The 19610-nt window shown below is 40.1% G+C and overlaps 1 protein-coding gene across 4 annotated transcripts in view; it reads right to left on the reverse strand.

The window, feature by feature from the left end:
- Positions 1 to 5900: 5900 nt before the first annotated feature.
- LOC108712602 (transcription factor COE1) overlaps positions 5901 to 19610 on the reverse strand; it is a 280326-nt gene continuing 266616 nt past the window's right edge. For 2 of the 4 annotated variants that reach the window (XM_018254886.2, XM_018254885.2), the window contains exons 12-17: positions 19520 to 19585; positions 18123 to 18300; positions 14881 to 15060; positions 13812 to 14006; positions 12285 to 12353; positions 5901 to 7156 (exon numbers count right to left, since the gene is read on the reverse strand). In XM_018254886.2, the coding sequence (XP_018110375.1) occupies positions 12286 to 12353; positions 13812 to 14006; positions 14881 to 15060; positions 18123 to 18300; positions 19520 to 19585 (687 nt within the window). In that variant the 3' untranslated portion in view covers positions 5901 to 7156; position 12285. The remainder of the gene's footprint in view (positions 7157 to 12284; positions 12354 to 13811; positions 14007 to 14880; positions 15061 to 18122; positions 18301 to 19519; positions 19586 to 19610) is intronic. The other 2 variants (XM_018254888.2, XM_018254887.2) reach the window with 1 other exon arrangement.

The raw sequence follows: 19610 nt of genomic DNA on the forward strand, positions 1-19610 counted from the left end.
ACTGTACAGTGCTCCTATTTAAAAGGTGAGATTCATACATAGGATAAAATGCAAAGGGTTTAGCTTGTTGCTTTTAGTTGGATATACATGAGGAAAGAGGGCCCTGTACTAAAACAGTCACATGGGGTTTTTGACATCGAGTCCCTATAATGCAGTATTGGCTGTATCATAAACACAGCAACCTTGCAGTGGAATGTCTATGGATCCACAGAATAGAGAGAGAGAGAGAAAGAAAGACATGAGTACTGGGAGGAGCTAGGTTCCTCGCAGGCGGGGTTTAGGATATACCTTCCCCTGAGCTCAATCACTTCCCTTGTAGATTCGAATGGCCTAAAGTCAAAGCCAGCAGAGAATAAAAAACACAAAGGACTGTGGATGAGGAAGGCAAAACAAAGTGTTTAGGGCTGGGGTTAAGGAACGGAGAGAAGTTATTGTCCTGGTGAGGGCAGTTAGAATGTTGTCCAGAAACACCCTTTGGAAAAGCACAAATTATACATTTATTCTTATATTTTCTACAATTTGCTTAAAATTGTTCCCTATTGAATTGTACTGATAATCATCTCCCTAGGGAGGAATTCCAGAACTTGACTGCCCTGACAGTAAAGAACCTATCTCTATGCTGATTGTGAAACCTCCTTTCCTATTTTTGACTGGACGCCAAAGAGATATCAAATGAAGGTAAGAAGAGAGAACTATTCTATGACCTATTCTACGACCTATACAATCCAGAACTGTAGTCTTCTTTGTTCTGTGGCCCTTGGCAAATTTGTCTCTGGAAATACCATGACTTTAAGGGTCATTTATTGAGACCCCACAATAACACTTGCTTCTGGGGTTTGGCTCTGAGCTTGTATTCTTACCAAGGCATTTTCTAGCCCCTTCTCAAGCTGTGGCCCTCTCCGCCCTTCCTTAAAACCACAAAGTGCTGCCATTTTGATTCATACCAATAAAGTGTCACGTTATAATTTTTCTTCCAGTATCCCACTTTTTTCCTCGCAAACACATTATCTTTTTACAGAGAAGAATTCACCCCATTCATGCCCGAGACATTGGGTTTTTTTTAACACAGAAACGGGGAAGGAGGGAACCTCGACATTAAAATATGAACACATCTTTCTCTTGTGCTTTTCTGTTTTGATGGATGAGCATGACTTGCATTGTTAAGGCATTCAATCTGCTGGTTTCTATTTGAGTGAAGGAGTCGGTAAATGTTCGAGGGAAATGGGAAGTTGCTCTTCTATAAAAACACCCTCCCCACATTCTATGAAACATGCACATGTAGACCCCCCGCATTGACCCCTACCCCAAGTTCGGTGCATTCACTTTTGTGCTTCCCATTTGGTGCACTATTTACTGAAGGTGCTTGGTACCTACTAATGCATAAAAACAAAACAACATGGAGGTTCTTTGGGCACCCACAGTACTGTTATAAACAAGTCCAATCTTGGAGATGGCGGAGACTATATTTTGTCCACTCTTTGTCTGTTTAAAGCCATGCATTTTGTACCATTGGTTTAAATGTTTCATACTGCTCTTTGCTTCCAGTTTTCTTCAGCAATATTCCTGCAGGCTGGGATGAGGTCATGTCCTGTTTATTATGACTTCTTGCACTGATTGACAAAAACATCAATCTCTGCTTCATAAATTATATACAAAGTTAAGAGAGAAGGCGCACACCCTCAAAATGCGGGGTGCTAATCCATAGGGGACTCCCCATGAGGGTCTCCAAATCTAACTGCTAAATATTATAAGTAACGGATAGCACACCCAGTTAGAAAAATACATTTATTACAAAAAAGAAACAAAAATGACAGACAAATATTGGTGAGCCCAATGCGTTTCAACCTTAAAGGGATCCTGTCATCGGAAAACATGTTTTTTTCAAAACGCATCAGTTAATAGTGCTACTCCAGCAGAATTCTGCACTGAAATCCATTTCTCAAAAGAGCAAACAGATTTTTTTTATATTCAATTTTGAAATCTGACATGGGGCTAGACATTTTGTCAATTTCCCAGCTGCCCCTGGTCATGTGACTTGTGCCTGCACTTTAGGAGAGAAATGCTTTCTGGCAGGCTGCTGTTTTTCCTTCTCAATGTAACTGAATGTGTCTCAGTGAGACATGGGTTTTTACTATTGAGTGTTCTTAGATCTACCAGGCAGCTGTTAGAGAGCTGCTATCTGGTTACCTTCCCATTGTTCTTTTGTTTGGCTGCTGGGGGGGAAAGGGAAGGGGTGATATCACTCCAACTTGCAGTATAGCAGTAAAGAGTGATTGAAGTTTATCAGAGCACAAGTCACATGACTTGGAGCAGCTGGGAAATTGACAATATGTCTAGCCCCATGTCAGATTTCAAAATTGAATATAAAAAAAATCTGTTTGCTCTCTTGAGAAATGGATTTCAGTGCAGAATTCTGCTGAAGCAGCACTATTAACTGATTAATTTTGAAAACATTTTTTTTCCCATGACAGTATCCCTTTTATAGTCTTCCTCAGGGGCACAAATAATCAAAAAATGTGATCATTTGTGCCCCTGAGGAAGACCCTTAAGGTCAAAACGCGTTGGGCTCACCAATATTAGTTTGTCATTTTTGTTAAATTTTTTCTTTTTTGTAATAAATGTATTTTTCTAACTGGGTGTGCTATCCGTTACTTATAATATTTACCGGCTTCATAAATTCTCTTTGTTTCTCTGAATAAGTCATGGCTGTTATTTAGGGCTGATCAATATAACACACAATTGCTTAATTAACCTCACTGGTGGATTGGATAAAATATGAAATTATGTTGAAGCAAAGACTATATTTTTTGGTCCTGACATGTATATCTGAATCCTTTATTAAGCTGCCCCAGATTGTCTTTGCCAAGTAAATTTGTGCCTTTAATCCACCTTTAATTGAATTCGGTCTTATCCACAAATCCTTGCATGGGTGCTGCCACGAAGCAGCTGGCTTTATCCTATTGATCCTGATAGACTTATGGTGCTGTACTGATGGGACAAAGGATAAGTAACAACACTGGTCTTTTAGGAAATGATTTAGCCATGCACTCTATACTACTGCATATCTCCCAACATTTTGGAAATAAAAAGAGGGGGAAAAAAAGTTGCCGCATTTGGCAGGTTATGAAAGTTTGAACATATTTCCAGTTATTACAGTTTTGCTAATGAAGGTGGATTGCCCTTTAAGCTGTGAGTCTAACTTCTCCCAAGAGACCTGTTTATCTAAATTGTTACAATTACTTAGTTGCTTATCTCAAAATTGTTACAAAAGTATAGTTGCACCTGGTGGCTATTCTTAGCTCTCTGCCAAAAGCTAATTAAGTTACAAACTTTGTATCTGTTTCTGGCTGTTCAGTGCAGAGAAAGTTGACACTTTTCAGTAGAACTGAGGGATTGTGGGTTGAGCTGCCAAAAGCAGGACTGTCCCCCTGAAAACGTGACAGTTGGGAGATATGTTAATGCATATGGTAAAGCTTGTCGGGCAGCAAAATCTGGGATGACTTTGATGGTAATCACTTTGACACTTTTGGTGAATTTATGGCAGCTTAAAGGGTATGGGGCGAGGAGTCTATAACTCAAGCAATGGGCTGGGCTAGAAGACTCTATTGCCAACTTATGGGTAAGGGGTGCAGAGAGTCTAGAACTCAAGCAGTGGGTACCAGGACACTCAGCAGAAGGTGGACATTGATTGTAAAGGAATGTGAGTAAAACTTTGTACTATTCATGTCAGATGAAGGCTGCCATTTATGGTTAGTCATGCAAAGTAGAAGAGAGGAAAGAATGATGTCTTTAAGAAGAAGAGTGGCCTACATGCTGTTTGGCCATTTTGGGATTGAGCTGCTGCACAATTGGGTGACTAGTAGGGACACAACTCTACTTCAGGTTGGCCAATGATCCTATGTATGTTCCACTTTGGCTTTTTGTAGCCAAATGGTTGGATCACATGGTTTGGCCTTGTACATGGTCAGATTTTACCAATCTGGCATAGACTTGACCTGACAACTGGACACCACTGTATGTCTTAGTGCTGTTTAATGGTTACATAGGAACTTTAATGCTGGTCCAGATGTTTGAACCAGCTACAAAGTCAATTGCAGGGACCGTGACCACATCGGGTCAATTGGATGCTTCATGGGTCACCATCTCATTCAATCAAAACATATAATCAAGGGTAAAGCATGCTGGGAGCTAAAGTCCAACAACATCAGGGATGGGAACCCTAGTGGCCTTTTAAATGAGAACTAACCTCCTACTGAAAGCTCCCCCTAAGCTTCCAGGCATCCTCCCTTTAAAAAAAAATTCTCACCCTTAAATGTAGAGAAGCTAAAAGACCCAAAGACTATACAAAAAGCTAGAAGATGGTGACCGGGAGCTCAGCTGTGCTTCTCTGCATTTAAGGGTAAGAGTTTTTTTTATTTTTTCTACACTAAAGCACATCTAGGGGAGGGGGGCAGTGCCTGAAAGCTTAGGGGGGAACATCTACATGGCACTTTGTCCACACGTCTCATGTTTAAATACAGTATACAATATACTTCCTATGTTAGATAACAGCAAAATGGCTATATTTTGGAATGGAATATTTTTTTGCATCATCAGTTTAGGCTGCTGGAGAACTAGGTCATTCAGTGGAATAGTTTTATGAAGTAGTGGAACTATGCCTACACAATATGGCTGCCAGTGAACATCATCCTTCATCAATTGTATGTATTTTCCCCTTTGCGTCTGTATTTTTTGGATAGAAATGTAGTAATCATGAGCAATCTAGCCCCTCCTTATGTGCTAGAACTACAATTCCCAGAATTCATTGTAGTTCAACAACATTAAGAGGTTTACAGTTCGCCTACCCTCAGGGCAGGGGCTGAGATTCATGGACAAAAGTGAATGCACCAATGAGAAAAAAAAAAAAAAACATCACAAGGGAGAGAAAACATCCATAATTCGTTCCACCAACCGGAAGACAAAAACCAAAGCTAGAAACGTTTCAAGTAATAAAATAAAAAGACAAGTCATTTCAGGTGGCAAATAAAGAAATGGAAATTTGTTTCAATGTTGTGTGAAAAAGGAAAATTAAAAAAAGCAAAAAAAAAAAAAACCCCCCTTTTTTTTGTTCATCAAGCATGACATTAACAACAGGAAATTATAACAAACTCGGCACTTTTCACATTGTAACGTACACAATAAAATAAATTGGGCAAGAGCTGTACAAATTCCAGAGATAAATACCTTATTTATATGGATATTTTACAAAATCCCCCTATTAAAAACAAGACATCGGCGTTGATTCTGTCCCTATGTTTGTTCACTCGCTGTGATGCGCGAGGCAGCGTTATGTCCCTTTCTGACTATTGGCAGAAACACAAGTTGGAAAGTTTTTTGTTTTTTTTCGTATAAATAGAACAACTTTGGCAAAAAAAAGTCACAAAATAGTCAACATTATTTATAACTAGAAAGAGAGTACGAGAGTGAAGGGGATGGGATATTTGGATGTGGATAGTCTTTTTCTTTGCTGGAGGAGGTTGTTTGACCTTTGTGCCGAGGGCTGTTGTAATTCTCTGTTCTAGTTGTGTTATTGTAGAGCAAGCAGACCCCATGACTGTTGGGGACCCTAAGTGTCAAATGAAACGAGTAAGTTTTGGTGATTCGCATGGCCAACTGCACCCAAAGGCTCTCCACCCTGGTTGTATAATAGACATTGGGGACCCTTGGGGAATAGACTACACACATTTTGTTGGTCTGGTCCAGAAATATAGTTTTCGACGTGACTTGAAAGTAATGTTAACACCACCCAAAATCTGCCAAGATGCCATAGTGTTAGGTTGACTAAATAATTTTTACTAAAATTTTAGAAAAACTGTAAAAAATAAAAATGCAAACCAATCTGAGAAAGTCACTATTTGTGGTCAAATTTTGAAACAATGTATTTTTTGAAGGTGAACTGCCCCTCTAAACCCCTATAAGCACCTTAATGGATTCATCCGAAAATGGAATTTGTAAGGCCAGGGTATTCTTCTCCAATCAGGAGTAGCTTTGGGAAACAAATAAATGAATTACCTTCCCAAGTCATTCATGAACCCTTAGACAAAATGCACCAGCTAATATGACCCTCAAGCAAAGAGAAAGCTAAATACTCAAATACAGGCCAATATTATAAGTGTTAAGTGTCCCATTATCAAATGTTGTGCTTTTTTTTTTAATTCCCAAAGCCCAGAAGCTGTGACTAACTTATATCTTAAATTAAAAAAAAAACCAACAACCGCTATTGTTCTTTAGCCAATTGCACTTGGGTTGCAGGGAACTGGAAGAAGGATGGAATGCTGTAGTAGTGGAGCAAAGGAAGAGCTTGGAAGAAGTGGTAGGTCAAGAAGGAGAGAGAAAACATACTGACTTATGGAGCTGATTTTGGATCTGGATTTGATGACCCCCAGTTGCAGCGACTAAAGCCCCTGTAGAAAATGTGAGAAAGTGGAAAACCATGGATAAGCAAAGAAAAAAAAAACGTACAGAAAAGTGATTCCGATTCTAGTTCCAGAGGCAAAGGTTTGACCCGATTATGGCACATAACCTTCGCATACGAATACAGGAGATGCAGGAGGTGTAGGTGTAGGATACTTGGTCCCAAACCCATTTCAGGTCCTCCATCGCAGCCTCTTAGAAACATTTGATCAGTTCAAAGTAATATTACAAAACACATTGCAAAAAAAGTTGGTTTTGTTCTCACAACGCTTCTGCCATTCTACTGAGGGACGTTGCCATATCAATGATGAGCCATCCTATGACCAGATATGTGGGCCAAGTTGCTAAATTCTTCATCCAAGTTCCTGGCTATGTGAATTATGGTTATGAAAATGTTCAAACGATCTTCTCACTTGCAAATGATCTTGTCCAACAAAGAATATTCTATCACAAATTGGTAGCCCCAGTCCCTTTTTAACACGTTTTTTTTTTTTCCTTTTGTATTTTGCTAAACAACTGCTACTGTCTAAATCCGCAGTTCTTGGTTCCTGAGGCTTGAGTAAAAGTTGCTCTCGGGCAGAGAGAGAGAAAAAAAAAAAGAGATCTTCTCAAAGTCAAGAGGCATGTTCCTCCAGCAGTGGACCCCCAGGTGAGATGCAGATATGATTTTTTCACATGGGAGGTGCAATCATTCCAGAGATAGCTGGGGAGAAACAGAGAGGGGTGTGTGAGACAAGGACATTTTTCACAGTGCTTTTTAAGGGGAAATGTCTTTGGTGAAACCAACATGTCTGGGGTTATTAATGGTTTGTTGCATGAAAGTAGCGGAGAACAGAAATAGGTTTATCTACCCACAAAATTGCCTTATGTGCAAATCATATGATCCAATATCTAAACATTGTTGTGCAAAGCAGAAGAGTAATTTGTCATTTGTGCCTAAAACACTGAGGCTTCCTGGGAATAAAATGCTCTGCTTAACACTTAGGGGGTTATTTATTAAAGGGATACTGTCATGGGAAAAAAAATTTTTTTCAAAATGAATCAGTTAATAGTGCTGCTCCAGCAGAATTCTGCACTGAAATCCATTTCTCAAAAGAGCAAACAGATTTTTTTATATTCAATTTTGAAATCTGACATGGGGCTAGACATCTTGTCAATTTCCCAGCTGCCCCAAGTCATGTGACTTGTGCTCTGATAAACTTCAATCACTCTTTACTGCTGTAATGCAAGTTGGAGTGATATCACCCCCTCCCTTTTTCCCTCCAGCAGCCAAACCAGATAGCAGCTCCCTAACACAAGTTAACAGCTGCCTGGTAGATCTAAGAACAACACTCAATAGTAAAAACCCATGTCCCACTGAGACACATTCAGTTACATTGAGAAGGGAAAACAGCAGCCTGCCAGAAAGCATTTCTCTCCTAAAGTGCAGGCACAAGTCACATGACTGGGGGCAGCTGGGAAATTGACAAAATGTCTAGCCCCATGTCAGATTCCCCATGTCAGATTTCAAAATTAAATATAAAAAAATCTGTTTGCTCTTTTGAGAAATGGATTTCATTGCAGAATTCTGATAACTGATGTGTTTTGAAAAAAACATGTTTTCTGATGACAGTATCCCTTTAAAGTCCGGATGCCAAAAACTTGAAAAATTTATGTTTTTTTAACCATAAAGTCCGTTTCTTTAGGGGAACTTTTTTTCGATAACCCTGAGGATGGAAAAAGTTAGTATCTGAAAATCCGGCATCTCAGACCTGCCGAGGTTTTATATAAGTCAATGGGATTTGGGATATCCTATTTGGAAGTTTCTGTGGTCTGCACTGGAATTAGCCTGAAAATCCGACTATAAATCCCAAAATTTCCAACGTTTCGGGAAAAAGTCAGAAATAATCATGCTTTTAAAATAATAAATAAGGTCCAATTGTGGATTCTAGTTTGGTTGGGCTTTTTTCATTAAAAAAAGTCAGATCAATTCGGATAAATAATGCCCCCTCGTGTGCCAGATGGGCCTGCAGGCAAACAATAACATCCTCAAAGCACTGCAGAGAGAGAATGCGTGAGTAAAGATTAAATGTGTTAGCAAGTTTTGGTTGATTTATTTTAATTTAAAAGCAATGCCAACCCAAAAATTCAATGATGCCTAATGAAATAAAATGGGATGCTCATCAACTTTCTAATATACATTCATTGAATATTTTCGATGGTATAACCATTATTTGTAGATAAATTTGCAATTAAAAGCAGCATCTGTCGCTCCATTTCTGTTCTCCGCCCTGTTAGTTGTGAAGTTTGAAACAATGTAACAGAAGCCTCTGATTAACAGACCTGGCTTTGCTAAAGGAGAACTGCAACATCGTTCCAAAAGTCAATGGACACGGATACAGCTTTCAGTATCAATTACACATAACATTGAAAGCACTGAAAATATGTAATAAATGCATATTGGAAAGGTTTTTAGAATTATATTTTCTCCTATTGGGCATACTCTTATTAGTCATAAATGTATTTATCCCCTTTAAATAGGGATTAAATGGAAAAAATAGTTTATCAAAAGCACGATTTGCTTGCCTTGCCATTAAATGCATAAAAACAGAACCCCTAGTGGCCAAAAAATACATATCTATGGAGAAGCTTCTAGTTGGTCTCTTGTGTATAAATAGAGATACGGAGGTGCCCTTGGTAAGCAATGTCTTTGCTTAATATTGATATTTTTCTGCTTTGATGGACTTAAATCTGTGTGGTGCCCAATTCTTAATATCATTGTTGTATTGTGGGGGGTTATACCTCTAACAAAGTCATGGTTCTGGTGGTGCCTTCTGCCCTAATAAAGGGTGCTTGAGGGATGAGATGAAGATATTTGTATATTCAGATGCCTGGGCTTTTTATGTTAATAGCCTTCAGGTATAGATATGGACAGCTTCAAAATCTAAATCTATATGTGAGACCATTAATGCATCCATAACCTTATGCTAGATCAGCCACACAATGTTTAAAGGATAACCTACATGTAAGATTGTGACCCTCCGAAAGTGAAACAAAGGGTAATATTTGACAATAAACCTTAACACTCAAAAGTAAAGCCTAATAGACATCTCAAATGCAATCCTCTGCCAGAGAACCCCCATATCTGGAGAAAATGGGCAATCATATAAAAAACAAAAGCATTATTTGTATATATACAAATTGCCTGACAATTTGGATATTTGACAAGTGAGGTGCTAAATAGCCACATGTAGCTGCCTTTAACTTAACTATTATTTTCTTACTCCACAAAGACATTGGCACCAGGCCCTGGATTAATTTTGTTCCATAAAACATAGAGTATAATCTCTGATATTTATTCCCTTTAAAGGGCAACTAAATTCTAAAATAGAAAAAGGCTACAAATACTGTACTTTGTATACTAAACATAGACATGAACTTACTGCACCACAAGCCTAATAAAACAAATGATTTATGCTTTTTAAGTTGGCCACAGGGGGTCACCATCTTGTAATTTTGTTAAACATCTTTGCAAGACCAAGACTGTGCACATGCTCAGTGTGGTCTGGGCTGCTTAGGGATCGTCATAAATTATCAAAACAGCACAAGTCAAATAATATCTGCCAGAAGCCAATACAGCACGACTGATTAATAATCAGAATATACAGACTGCACTGGGTCCTGTGTTGTCATGTAATCTAATGTGGATTTTATAGTTTTTGTATTGTTTAATACAAACTTTCTCCAACTCTCTGCAGAACCAGTGGCTGCAGCAAAATAATCCTCCAAATAGAATGCCAGTTTATCTCTTTAAATCTGGCTCCATGATCTTTGTCCCTGCAGCTGGAGTTGTCAACAGTAAAGGGGATGTAAAGGCAAAAATAAAATCCAATACAAATCTCTACACAGTCGCCGACTGCTCTACAGGGAAACAAACAAAGCTGCTTGAGTTCTGCATGGCTGGGAAGTAAGGCGGGGGCTCCCCCTGCTGTTCATAAGTATGATTGTTTCCCTGCAGAGCAGTTAGGGACCGTCTGACAATCCCACAGCAGTAAATGGAGAATTTCACTGCAGACGATCAGGTTTCTTATAAAAACGGTACACATATTGTAATTAAAGTATATTTGAGATAGGTTTCTTTTTCATTAAAGAAAGTAAAGATAGTATTTTATTTTTTTGCCTTTACATGCCCTTTAAAGGCTTCTTCACAAGTGCAATAACCCAACGTAGCCAACTCCTCACCATAATTGAGACCACTCATAACATTTGTTAGATTTGTCAGTCTTTGTGACAATTTGTCCTTTATATGGACCCCCCACCCCATAACTTGCAGCACACGTGGTATAAAAGCACTTCTGAAGGTTCAGCCTGTTAATGTCATCATCTTCTACACAAGGGAACTGGTGACAACAAAGGCTCTTGCTGAGAGCAATGTGGTGCTCAAACATAGACTATAGGCACAATTAATTTTGACCAATAAACACAAGAAATATTAGGTATTTTGATATTTCATTGACTGCTTGGCATCAATTCTAAATATTCATACACGTCACATGGATCTCACAGCCTTGGGAATACCTAGTCCTGTTCTAACACCAGGCAAATACATTTTGCATATGATTTAAACAATCAGCTAACTACTCCCTGATACATTTGCATTCCAATGAGTCCAGGCGATGATGTTGCAGTGAAGTAATCAATGATGTCATGCAGAGTTAATGGAAGAGGAGATCTTGATAACATACACACAAAGACAAGACTAGGACTAGATGTAACAAGCAAAAATACTCTTTTGAAGTATGTCCTGATGCTTTTCTGTCTAAATATAGTGGTTCGAAACCATGTGCATATTTGTCCTAGTCATTTGGCTTGTGCCTGTAGACCAGTGATCCCCAACCAGTAGCTCGTGAGTAACATGTTGCTCTCCAACCCCTTGGATGTTGCTCCCAGTGGCCTCAAATCAGGTGCTTATTTTCAAATTCCAGGCTTGGAGGCAAGTTTTGGTTCTATAAAAACCAGGTGTACTGCCAAACAGAGCCTCAATGTAAGTTGACAATCCACATAGAGGCTACCAAATGGCCGATCACAGCGCTTATTTGGTACTCGAAGAACATTTTTCTTGCTAGTGTTGCTCCCAAACTCCTACTTCTGAATGTTGCTCCCCAACTCCTTTTACTACTGAATGTTGCTCACGGTTCAAAAGGTTGGGGATCCCTTCTGTAGACAGTTCTGTAGTTCTCTCTGAAAATCATAATCACACTAGCCGTAGCTCCTCTTCACTTCCTGCTGTACTGATAATTGCAAAACAATTGGAACAATAAGAAAGGACCAAACACCAATCAGCTGGAAAGCATACTAGTCTATGGCTGCCTTGAGCTGAGACTACCTCATAAATGCTGAGCTTAGTCTTTGACTGTCAGAGAACTAATGGGCCTAAGAAGCAACTGGGAGTCATCTGGTGGACCCAGGATGACCATAATCTCTTGAAACTAGGATGTGATTGGCTGAGATTTGCTGTGAACATTGTGGGAGATTTAGAGGGATCTCATAAATCTTGAAAACGATTGGCAGAGATTTAGGGTGGGATTGAATGAAGCTTCATTGGTCAATTTATAATTGACTAAATGTAACTCAAGTAACCTATTCAATGGCTAGTTGTCTGCACTAGAGACAGGACTGAACACTCAAATCTCAGTGCTCGGTGGTCCTTAAGGGTAGTTTAGCTGATATTGCTCATATAGTCTACTCATTTAATACTAATATCAATCAAATGCCCCATTCCTAAGCAAATAGACAAGGACAGAACACAGAAACACGACAGCACAATAAAGGCGGAAGAATTGGTCACATACTTCAGGAGAAGGCCAAGCCCTGCAGAGAGCCTGCACTGAGGAACTTGCCACTGTCCACAAATGACTGGTCTGATAAGGGAAGACAAAAGGGCAAATTAGTCACCTGATCCAAATTGCATCTTATTGCCACCCATTACGGTCAGTGGGATGCAACGAGTAGCATGTCCCCCAGCTCTGATTCATTTTCAAATACAAGTTAATGTTGAGCAGTGGAAGACTTCACATGCATAAAAGTGCACATAAGGGTTGGCTTCATGTTAGGGGAGTTAATAGTTTTCTGTATTTAAAAGAAAATCGCTTTGTGTGTTAAGTAATGAAGCCCTTTTGGCCTATGATTATTATCAAGTGTTGAAAGAACAGAAACACCAAAAAATTAAAGTGTTTAAAATTAATGATAATATTATGTAGGGTTGCCCTGCACTGGTAAGGGCAGAGACACACGGTCAGATTCGGGAGATTAGTCACCCGGCGACTAATCTCCTTGAACTGCCTTCCCACCAGCTAGAATGTGAATCGCCGGTGGAATGGCACTCGGAACGCTTCGTTTTCCGAAGTTGCCTCACAAGGAAACTTCAGGCGACTTCGGAAAAATATTGCTTTAAGTGCCATCCCGTAGGCAATTTTCCAGTGGGGAGGCAGTTTGGGGAGATTAGTCGCCCTGAAGAAGGGGAGATTTGTCGCGGGGGACTAATCTTCCCGAATCTGAACGGATGCCCTAAAACAGGTGTTTGCTTCAGAAATTCTACTATAGTTTATATAAACAAGCTGCTGTGTAGCCATGGGGGCAGCTATTCAAGCACAGGATACACAGTAGATAACAGATAAGTACTACTATAGTTTATATAAACAAACTGCTGTGTAGCCACGGGGGCAGCCATTCAAGCACAGGATACACAGTAGATAACAGATAAGTTCTGAAGAATCCCATTGTATACTACAGAGCTTATCTGTTATCTGCTGTGTATCTTGTGCCTTTTTCAGCTTTGAATGGCTGCCCCCATGGCTACACAGTAATTTGTTATATAAATTATAGTAGAGTTTGTGAAGCAAACACCAGTTGTACCAGTGCAGCACAACACTACATTATATTGTCATTGTTTTAGGACACTTACATTTTTTTGATGTTACTGTGCCTTTAAGCTTATGGATCCCAAGCATAGATAATTCTACCCCATATGAAACTGGCACCTGTGCAACAGGGAGATCTGGCCTAAGTTGGTCCATCCATGAAGCAGCCACACTTTCTTCTAGTAAGGATTGGGGCAGTACAACGGGTCTCAATGAGCTGTAGATTCAAGGCTGAAACATCCCTTCCTATTTTATTGACAGTGCAGAATGTGCTTCCAGATTTTAAAAAGTAAATTACCCTACAAGCTAATCTGAAATGGACAAATCAAACCAGCTCTAAACACCTATATAGGAGTCTTTTGATTGGATGACCAAAATAAACCAGAAATTCTGCTAGGTTTTCTTGTTTAATGGAATCTGCTGTGTTGGACATAGGATGGAATTGAGGGAGCTTCTCACCTTGCAGGCTGGTGGCATTAGAGCTGCTGCAGGTTGGGGGTGGGGATGCCTGTGGTCTAACTACTGGGGCAAAGGCGCTCTTCTGTTTGACGGCTGACACCATATTGGCTGGAGAGAAGGAGAAAATGCCAGAGGAACTGCTGCAGTTTGAAGGGAGGCTGGTGGAGGAAGCCATGGTTGGACTGGATGGGACAACTGCAAAAAATCAAGAAAAATAGTAAGCGCTATAGTTACTACAGTATATAAATATATAAATGGCGAATTTTTGCCAGCAAACAATCCACCATACTTTGTGCCAGTTTGCCAGGCGCAAATTCATTACCACTACACTAATAGCAGAAGTTCCGCTAGCGTTAATTCGTCAGAGCAACCATTTCATAGCGAACTTTCACTAGCGTTAAATTCTGCCGAGTGAAACTTCGTTACTCTTACGCTTAGGTCAATTTGTATAGGGCGGGTACATATAGGTCATATATATGTCTTTATTAGAGATGTTGGTGCAAATGCTTGAAGTGGCCAATTATTACAATTGTCCAAAGAAGCAAAATAAAGACTAAAGAGATCCTCTGAGCCCACCTTTATGTGGCATGCCCCTCAAATGGCTGGGAAAAAAACGTTTAACACAAATACCTTTAATAGTTAGAAATTTTAAAGACAATCACACTTAAAAAAAATGATAAAACGTTTTTTACAACTTTTATGACTATTCGGGGTGTCACTGACATAAGATTGAGGAGGATGTCGCTTCAGCTTGTCAGTTCGCCAGGTCTAAGGCGGTGAAGGAAACTCTGGAGAAAGGCGTAACGTTCTGTAAAGTCCACACTTTAGTGAATTTGCGGAGTAATGATTGTTTGCCTGAGCAAAAATACGCCTGGTGATAGGACGCTTGCGTCAATTTTGACACAGACGTTAGTCAATGGGCTTCCCAATAGTGTTGACGCGCAACGGTTTTGACGCCGGGAATTTATTCGCCCATCACTAGTCCATTTTCGTAAATTCCCCCCATAGAGTTGCTTTTAGGGTTATACTATATACATGTGTTATAGTTTAGAGACTTTTGGTCACTTACTGGCATAGGGGGAGTTGGCAGCTGAGCCATTGAGGAAACTAGGAGATCCGGTGAGGCTGGACATGGCTGTGTTCCCGTAGCCATTCATGCTGGTGGTCACTGAGCTGTAGTTGGATTGCTGAGGGGTGGTGCTTGGCGCATAGCTGTGAGGGGATACGCTGCTTGTGTTGCGAGAGAAACCTGGGGAGAGAAGATATTGACCAGTTACATGATAATAATATGGCTCTGGCCTTTTGAATATGGTTTTATACAGTATTATTACCTCCTTATCAGAAAATAAAGGGCAACAATTCATTCAGTGATACCTTACAGAAAGCACAATGTGGTCTGTGCCTCTGTTATAAAGATAGCTAGAATCTCAGCCATAAAGCAGGACCTCCAAAATAATACTTTACTTTTGTAAATACTACACAAATCAGGCCACATTGTCCCTCCTATGCTGTAAAAACAAACCCAGGTCTTTATATCCCCGTATATTAAAGGGGTGGTTCTCCTTTAAGTTAACTTTTAGTATGTTACAGTAGGGCCAATTTTAAGTAACTTTTAAATTGGTCTTCATTATTTATTTATTTTTTATAGTTTTTAAGTTATTTGCCTTCTTCTTCTGACTCTTTCCAGCTTTCAAATGGGGGTCACTGATCCCATCTAAAAAACAAATGCTCTCCGTGGCTACAAATGTATTGTTATTGCTACTTTTTAGTTCTCATCTTTCTATTCAGGCCTCTCTTATTCATATTCCAGTCTCTTATTCATATCAATGCATGGTTGCTAGGGTAATTTGGACCCTAGTAACCAGACTGCAGACATTTCAAACTAGAGAGCTGCTGAAGAAAAAGCTAAATAACTTAAAACCCACAAATAACAACAAATGAAAACCAATTGCATATAGAAAACGCATCGCTGCGTGTGCATTAGCGCAGACGATCTTTTCTTTGTAGCCTATGGGGAAAAAAACGCGGAGGCAGTTCGGGGAGATAATCGCTCAAAAGACGAGGCGATTAGTCGCCAGGCGACAAAATCTCCCTGAATCTCCTCGTGTGGCCTTACCCTTAAAGGGGAACTATCGTAAACATGAAAATGTAATATTAGCTTCAGCATACTGAAATAAGAAACTTTTCTAAACACAATCAATTAAATATTCTTAAAAATCAAGTTTATCTTCACTATCCCTCTCTCAGCATCTGTTTCTCCTGATTCTGTCTTCATTCAGGAGTTGGGTGTCAGATGAATGATCCAATATATCTTATAGGGGGGCTCCTTTTGCCTAGAAGATGTATTAGAACTCACTCTATTAAACTCACCAGACATCATGTCTCTCTACATGCAGAATTTGTGCAAAAGGCAGTTATTTTGTTAGATTTTGTTTTTACTGGAATCAGTTATTGGATGAGCTCTAATACATCTGCTAGGAAAGGAGCTCCCTATAATATACATTAGATCTCTTCTGTATATTGGATCTGTCAATGAATATCTGACTCCCAACTGCTGCATGAAGACGATGAAGAGAAACAGATGCTGAGAGAGGAAAAGTGAATATAAATTTGATTATTTCAGAAACAATGCAGAATTTTTAATTGAAAGTTTTTCTTCAGTATGAGGAGGCTTATATTACATTTTCATTTTCGCGATTCCGTCTCTCTTTAAGCAGAGCTAGGCTTTTCCAAGCATTTTTTGAGTATGATTTATGGCAAGAGCAGTGGGGTACAGGGTGTTCAGTATTATTTCTGGGGCCTGTATGTTACATCGGGTGAGTCTCAGTTGTAGGTTTCTGATAGTGGCCCTGCTGCTGTGATCACCAATATCCCCCCTCGGTTCATCTCATATCTCAGACACATCTGCTCCATGTGCTGGGAAGGCAGATTTCTTGCTTGATCGCTCACGTTAAACCGGCCTCCAGGAAACCCATCAGGAATTCTAGGCACAGAACCTACTGATCAGGGGAGCTGTATATCTTTAGCGTTTTACTCGCTGCTATTTTTCTTGCTATAAAAGCATATTGGTTTATTGGGGGGGGGGGAAGATAAGAAAAGGCTGTATATAATGACAGATTCTCCACCTTGTGCAGCTCCACTTACTGCCGGCGCTTTTATGGCAGATGCTGGTTGTTATAATGTAAAACTGACAAGTACTTAGCTTTGTTGATTAAGCAGATCTTTATTGAACATACAGCTAAATGGAAGTATCACTGGGACACTTGTATTTTGATAGGACACTTATTGCTTACAGCCCCCGGCATTAGGCACCGGCACAATATCTCACAAGCAGAGGGCTCTATAGAAAGGCAAGTGTAAGGGGCTGTACCTGCAGAATTGGGTGCATAGAAAGGCATAGGGACCCATAGTTGGTTTTTCTATAGCTGTAGCAGTGAACAAATATAGTGGGGTGAATTATTCCTCTTGCACATTTGCACCCTTATGCACGACTACAGGTAATTAACCATTACCATGAAGTGGGCTGGTACCACGTCAACATGTTGGAGCTCATGCAGTAGGGGAGGAGATAATCAAGACATTCATATGTTTATATAGGGAATAATGTACTCTCTACAGGCCGAGTCATATAGGGAACTCTGAGTATCACTCATGTATTATTAGGGATAATATAAGGATATTAGAAGTCATTGAGGGGTTGTTCTGTGACCATATAAAGGCACAAGGCTGCAGGCTGAGTTATACAGGGAACTCTGAGTATCACTCATGTATTATAAGGGATAATGTACCCCCTACTGTAACTGATAAGGATATTAGAAGTCACTGAGGGGTTCTGTGACCATATAAAGGCACAAGGCTGCAGGCTAAGTTATACAGGGAACTCTGAGTATCACTCATGTATTATAAGGGATAATGTACCCCCTACTGTAAATGATAAGGATATTAGAAGTCACTGAGGGGTTGTTCTGTGACCATATAAAGGCACAAGGCTGCAGGCTGAGTTATACAGGGAACTCTGAGTATCACTCATGTATTATAAGGGATAATGTACCCAATACTGTAAATCATAAGGATATTAGAAGTCACTGAGGGGTTCTGTGACCATATAAAGACACAGGGCTGCAGGCTGAGTTATACAGGGAACTCTGAGTATCACTCATGTATTATAAGGGATAATGTACCCCCTACTCTAAAGTAGTCACTAAGGGGGTCCCATGCGCATATAAAGGACAAAGGCCAAGTGCTTTTGTGCTGGTCATGGAATTCTGAGGTGAAAAAGCTGAATAAACATTTCTTTTTGTTTGCTCTTACCCTGGTTGGTGACTTGTGATGGCTCCGATACATTTACTGCCAACTGTCCGCTGAATGAATTGACTCCCATCATTCCCGGGTGCACAGAAGAGTTTGTGAGGGTGGGGAGCTGGCTGTGGTTCCGTGGGACGCTATACAAGGCTTCAGCAATATCCGCTGCTCGCTTCAGTATTATTTCCTATGTAACGGGTCATAAAGAGAGGAAAATTCAACCATTTATACCAATAACCTACAAATATCTTTATTCTCATGGGCACTTCATGTAATATATTTCCTTTACATTGAAGGCTAAAAACCCATCAAAGTAAAAGCTTTTTTTTGTGGAGCTGGAGGGTTGCTGTGGCACTTCAGTCAATGGCAGGCTCTACATCAGGGGTCCCCAACCTTTATTTACCCGTGAGCCACTTTCAAATACAGAAAAGTTGGAAAGCAACACAAAAAAAGTTCCTGGATGCCGAGTAAAGGCCTTCATTGGATTTCTGAAGGTGTGGACTGGTTACATACAGGAGGCTTTGTTTGGCAATACATGTAGTCCTATGAGTAAGTGCCCATTCTTGGCCTGAAATGCGTTAGGCTTAAGCATGTCCTAATAAAGATTTTGTTCTTTTTATATATCATTTGGGCTCGTCTCTTAAAGTAACAGTAAGTCTCTCCTGATCTTTGCTTTCGTTTGACTTTACTAAACTATATGGCCCTTGGACTGGGGGCTTCCCTGGGATGTGACTACTTTGTATGATTTTTGACTAGGGATGGGTGAATTTTTTCGCCTTGTTTCGCTGAAAGAGTGACACCCATAGACTTGTATAGCGTTGTGCGCCAAAAAAAAGGACGCGTGTCAAAAAATGTCGCCGCGCAACAATTTTTTTGACGCCCGTGGACTTTAATGGGCGTCGGTGACATTTCGCCTGGTGCGAATTTTTGGTGAAACGAAACGGGTCAAAATCGCCCATCCCTATATTTGACTATTGAATAAGAATTTTGGAATCCACATTGAACTCCGGATTATTGTTCAACAAGTAGAACTACACAACTCAGCAATATCATGTATCTGTTTGGCAGTGCACCTGGTTTTTATGTAACCAAAACTTTCCTCCATGCCAGGAATTTAAAAATAAGCACCTGCTTTTGAGACCACCGGGAGCAACATCCAAGGGGTTGGTGAGCAGCATGTTACTCACAAGCCATTGGTAAAGGGATCACTAGTCTGAGTTGATGGCAAGTCATGCACATGTGACTTTCAGCAATGTCCACCAATGAATAGAGGAGGGGGCTGCCTACATAAAACATTTTACATACAAATTGACAGCATAGGACTGGGTCCCACCACCTCTCACAGCAATTAGATATAGATCATTCCAAATGGTGTAGGTTTTATCTAAACCCACAACGGACAATACCTGATTGTTGTGTGGCATTCCATATAAGGCTTCCACCAGGTCTGCAGCCCGCTTTAGAATCACCTCCTATGGATAAAGATACACAAGGCCA

This window comes from Xenopus laevis, chromosome 3S, assembly GCF_017654675.1.
Source record: "Xenopus laevis strain J_2021 chromosome 3S, Xenopus_laevis_v10.1, whole genome shotgun sequence".
Classification (NCBI taxonomy): domain Eukaryota; kingdom Metazoa; phylum Chordata; class Amphibia; order Anura; family Pipidae; genus Xenopus; species Xenopus laevis.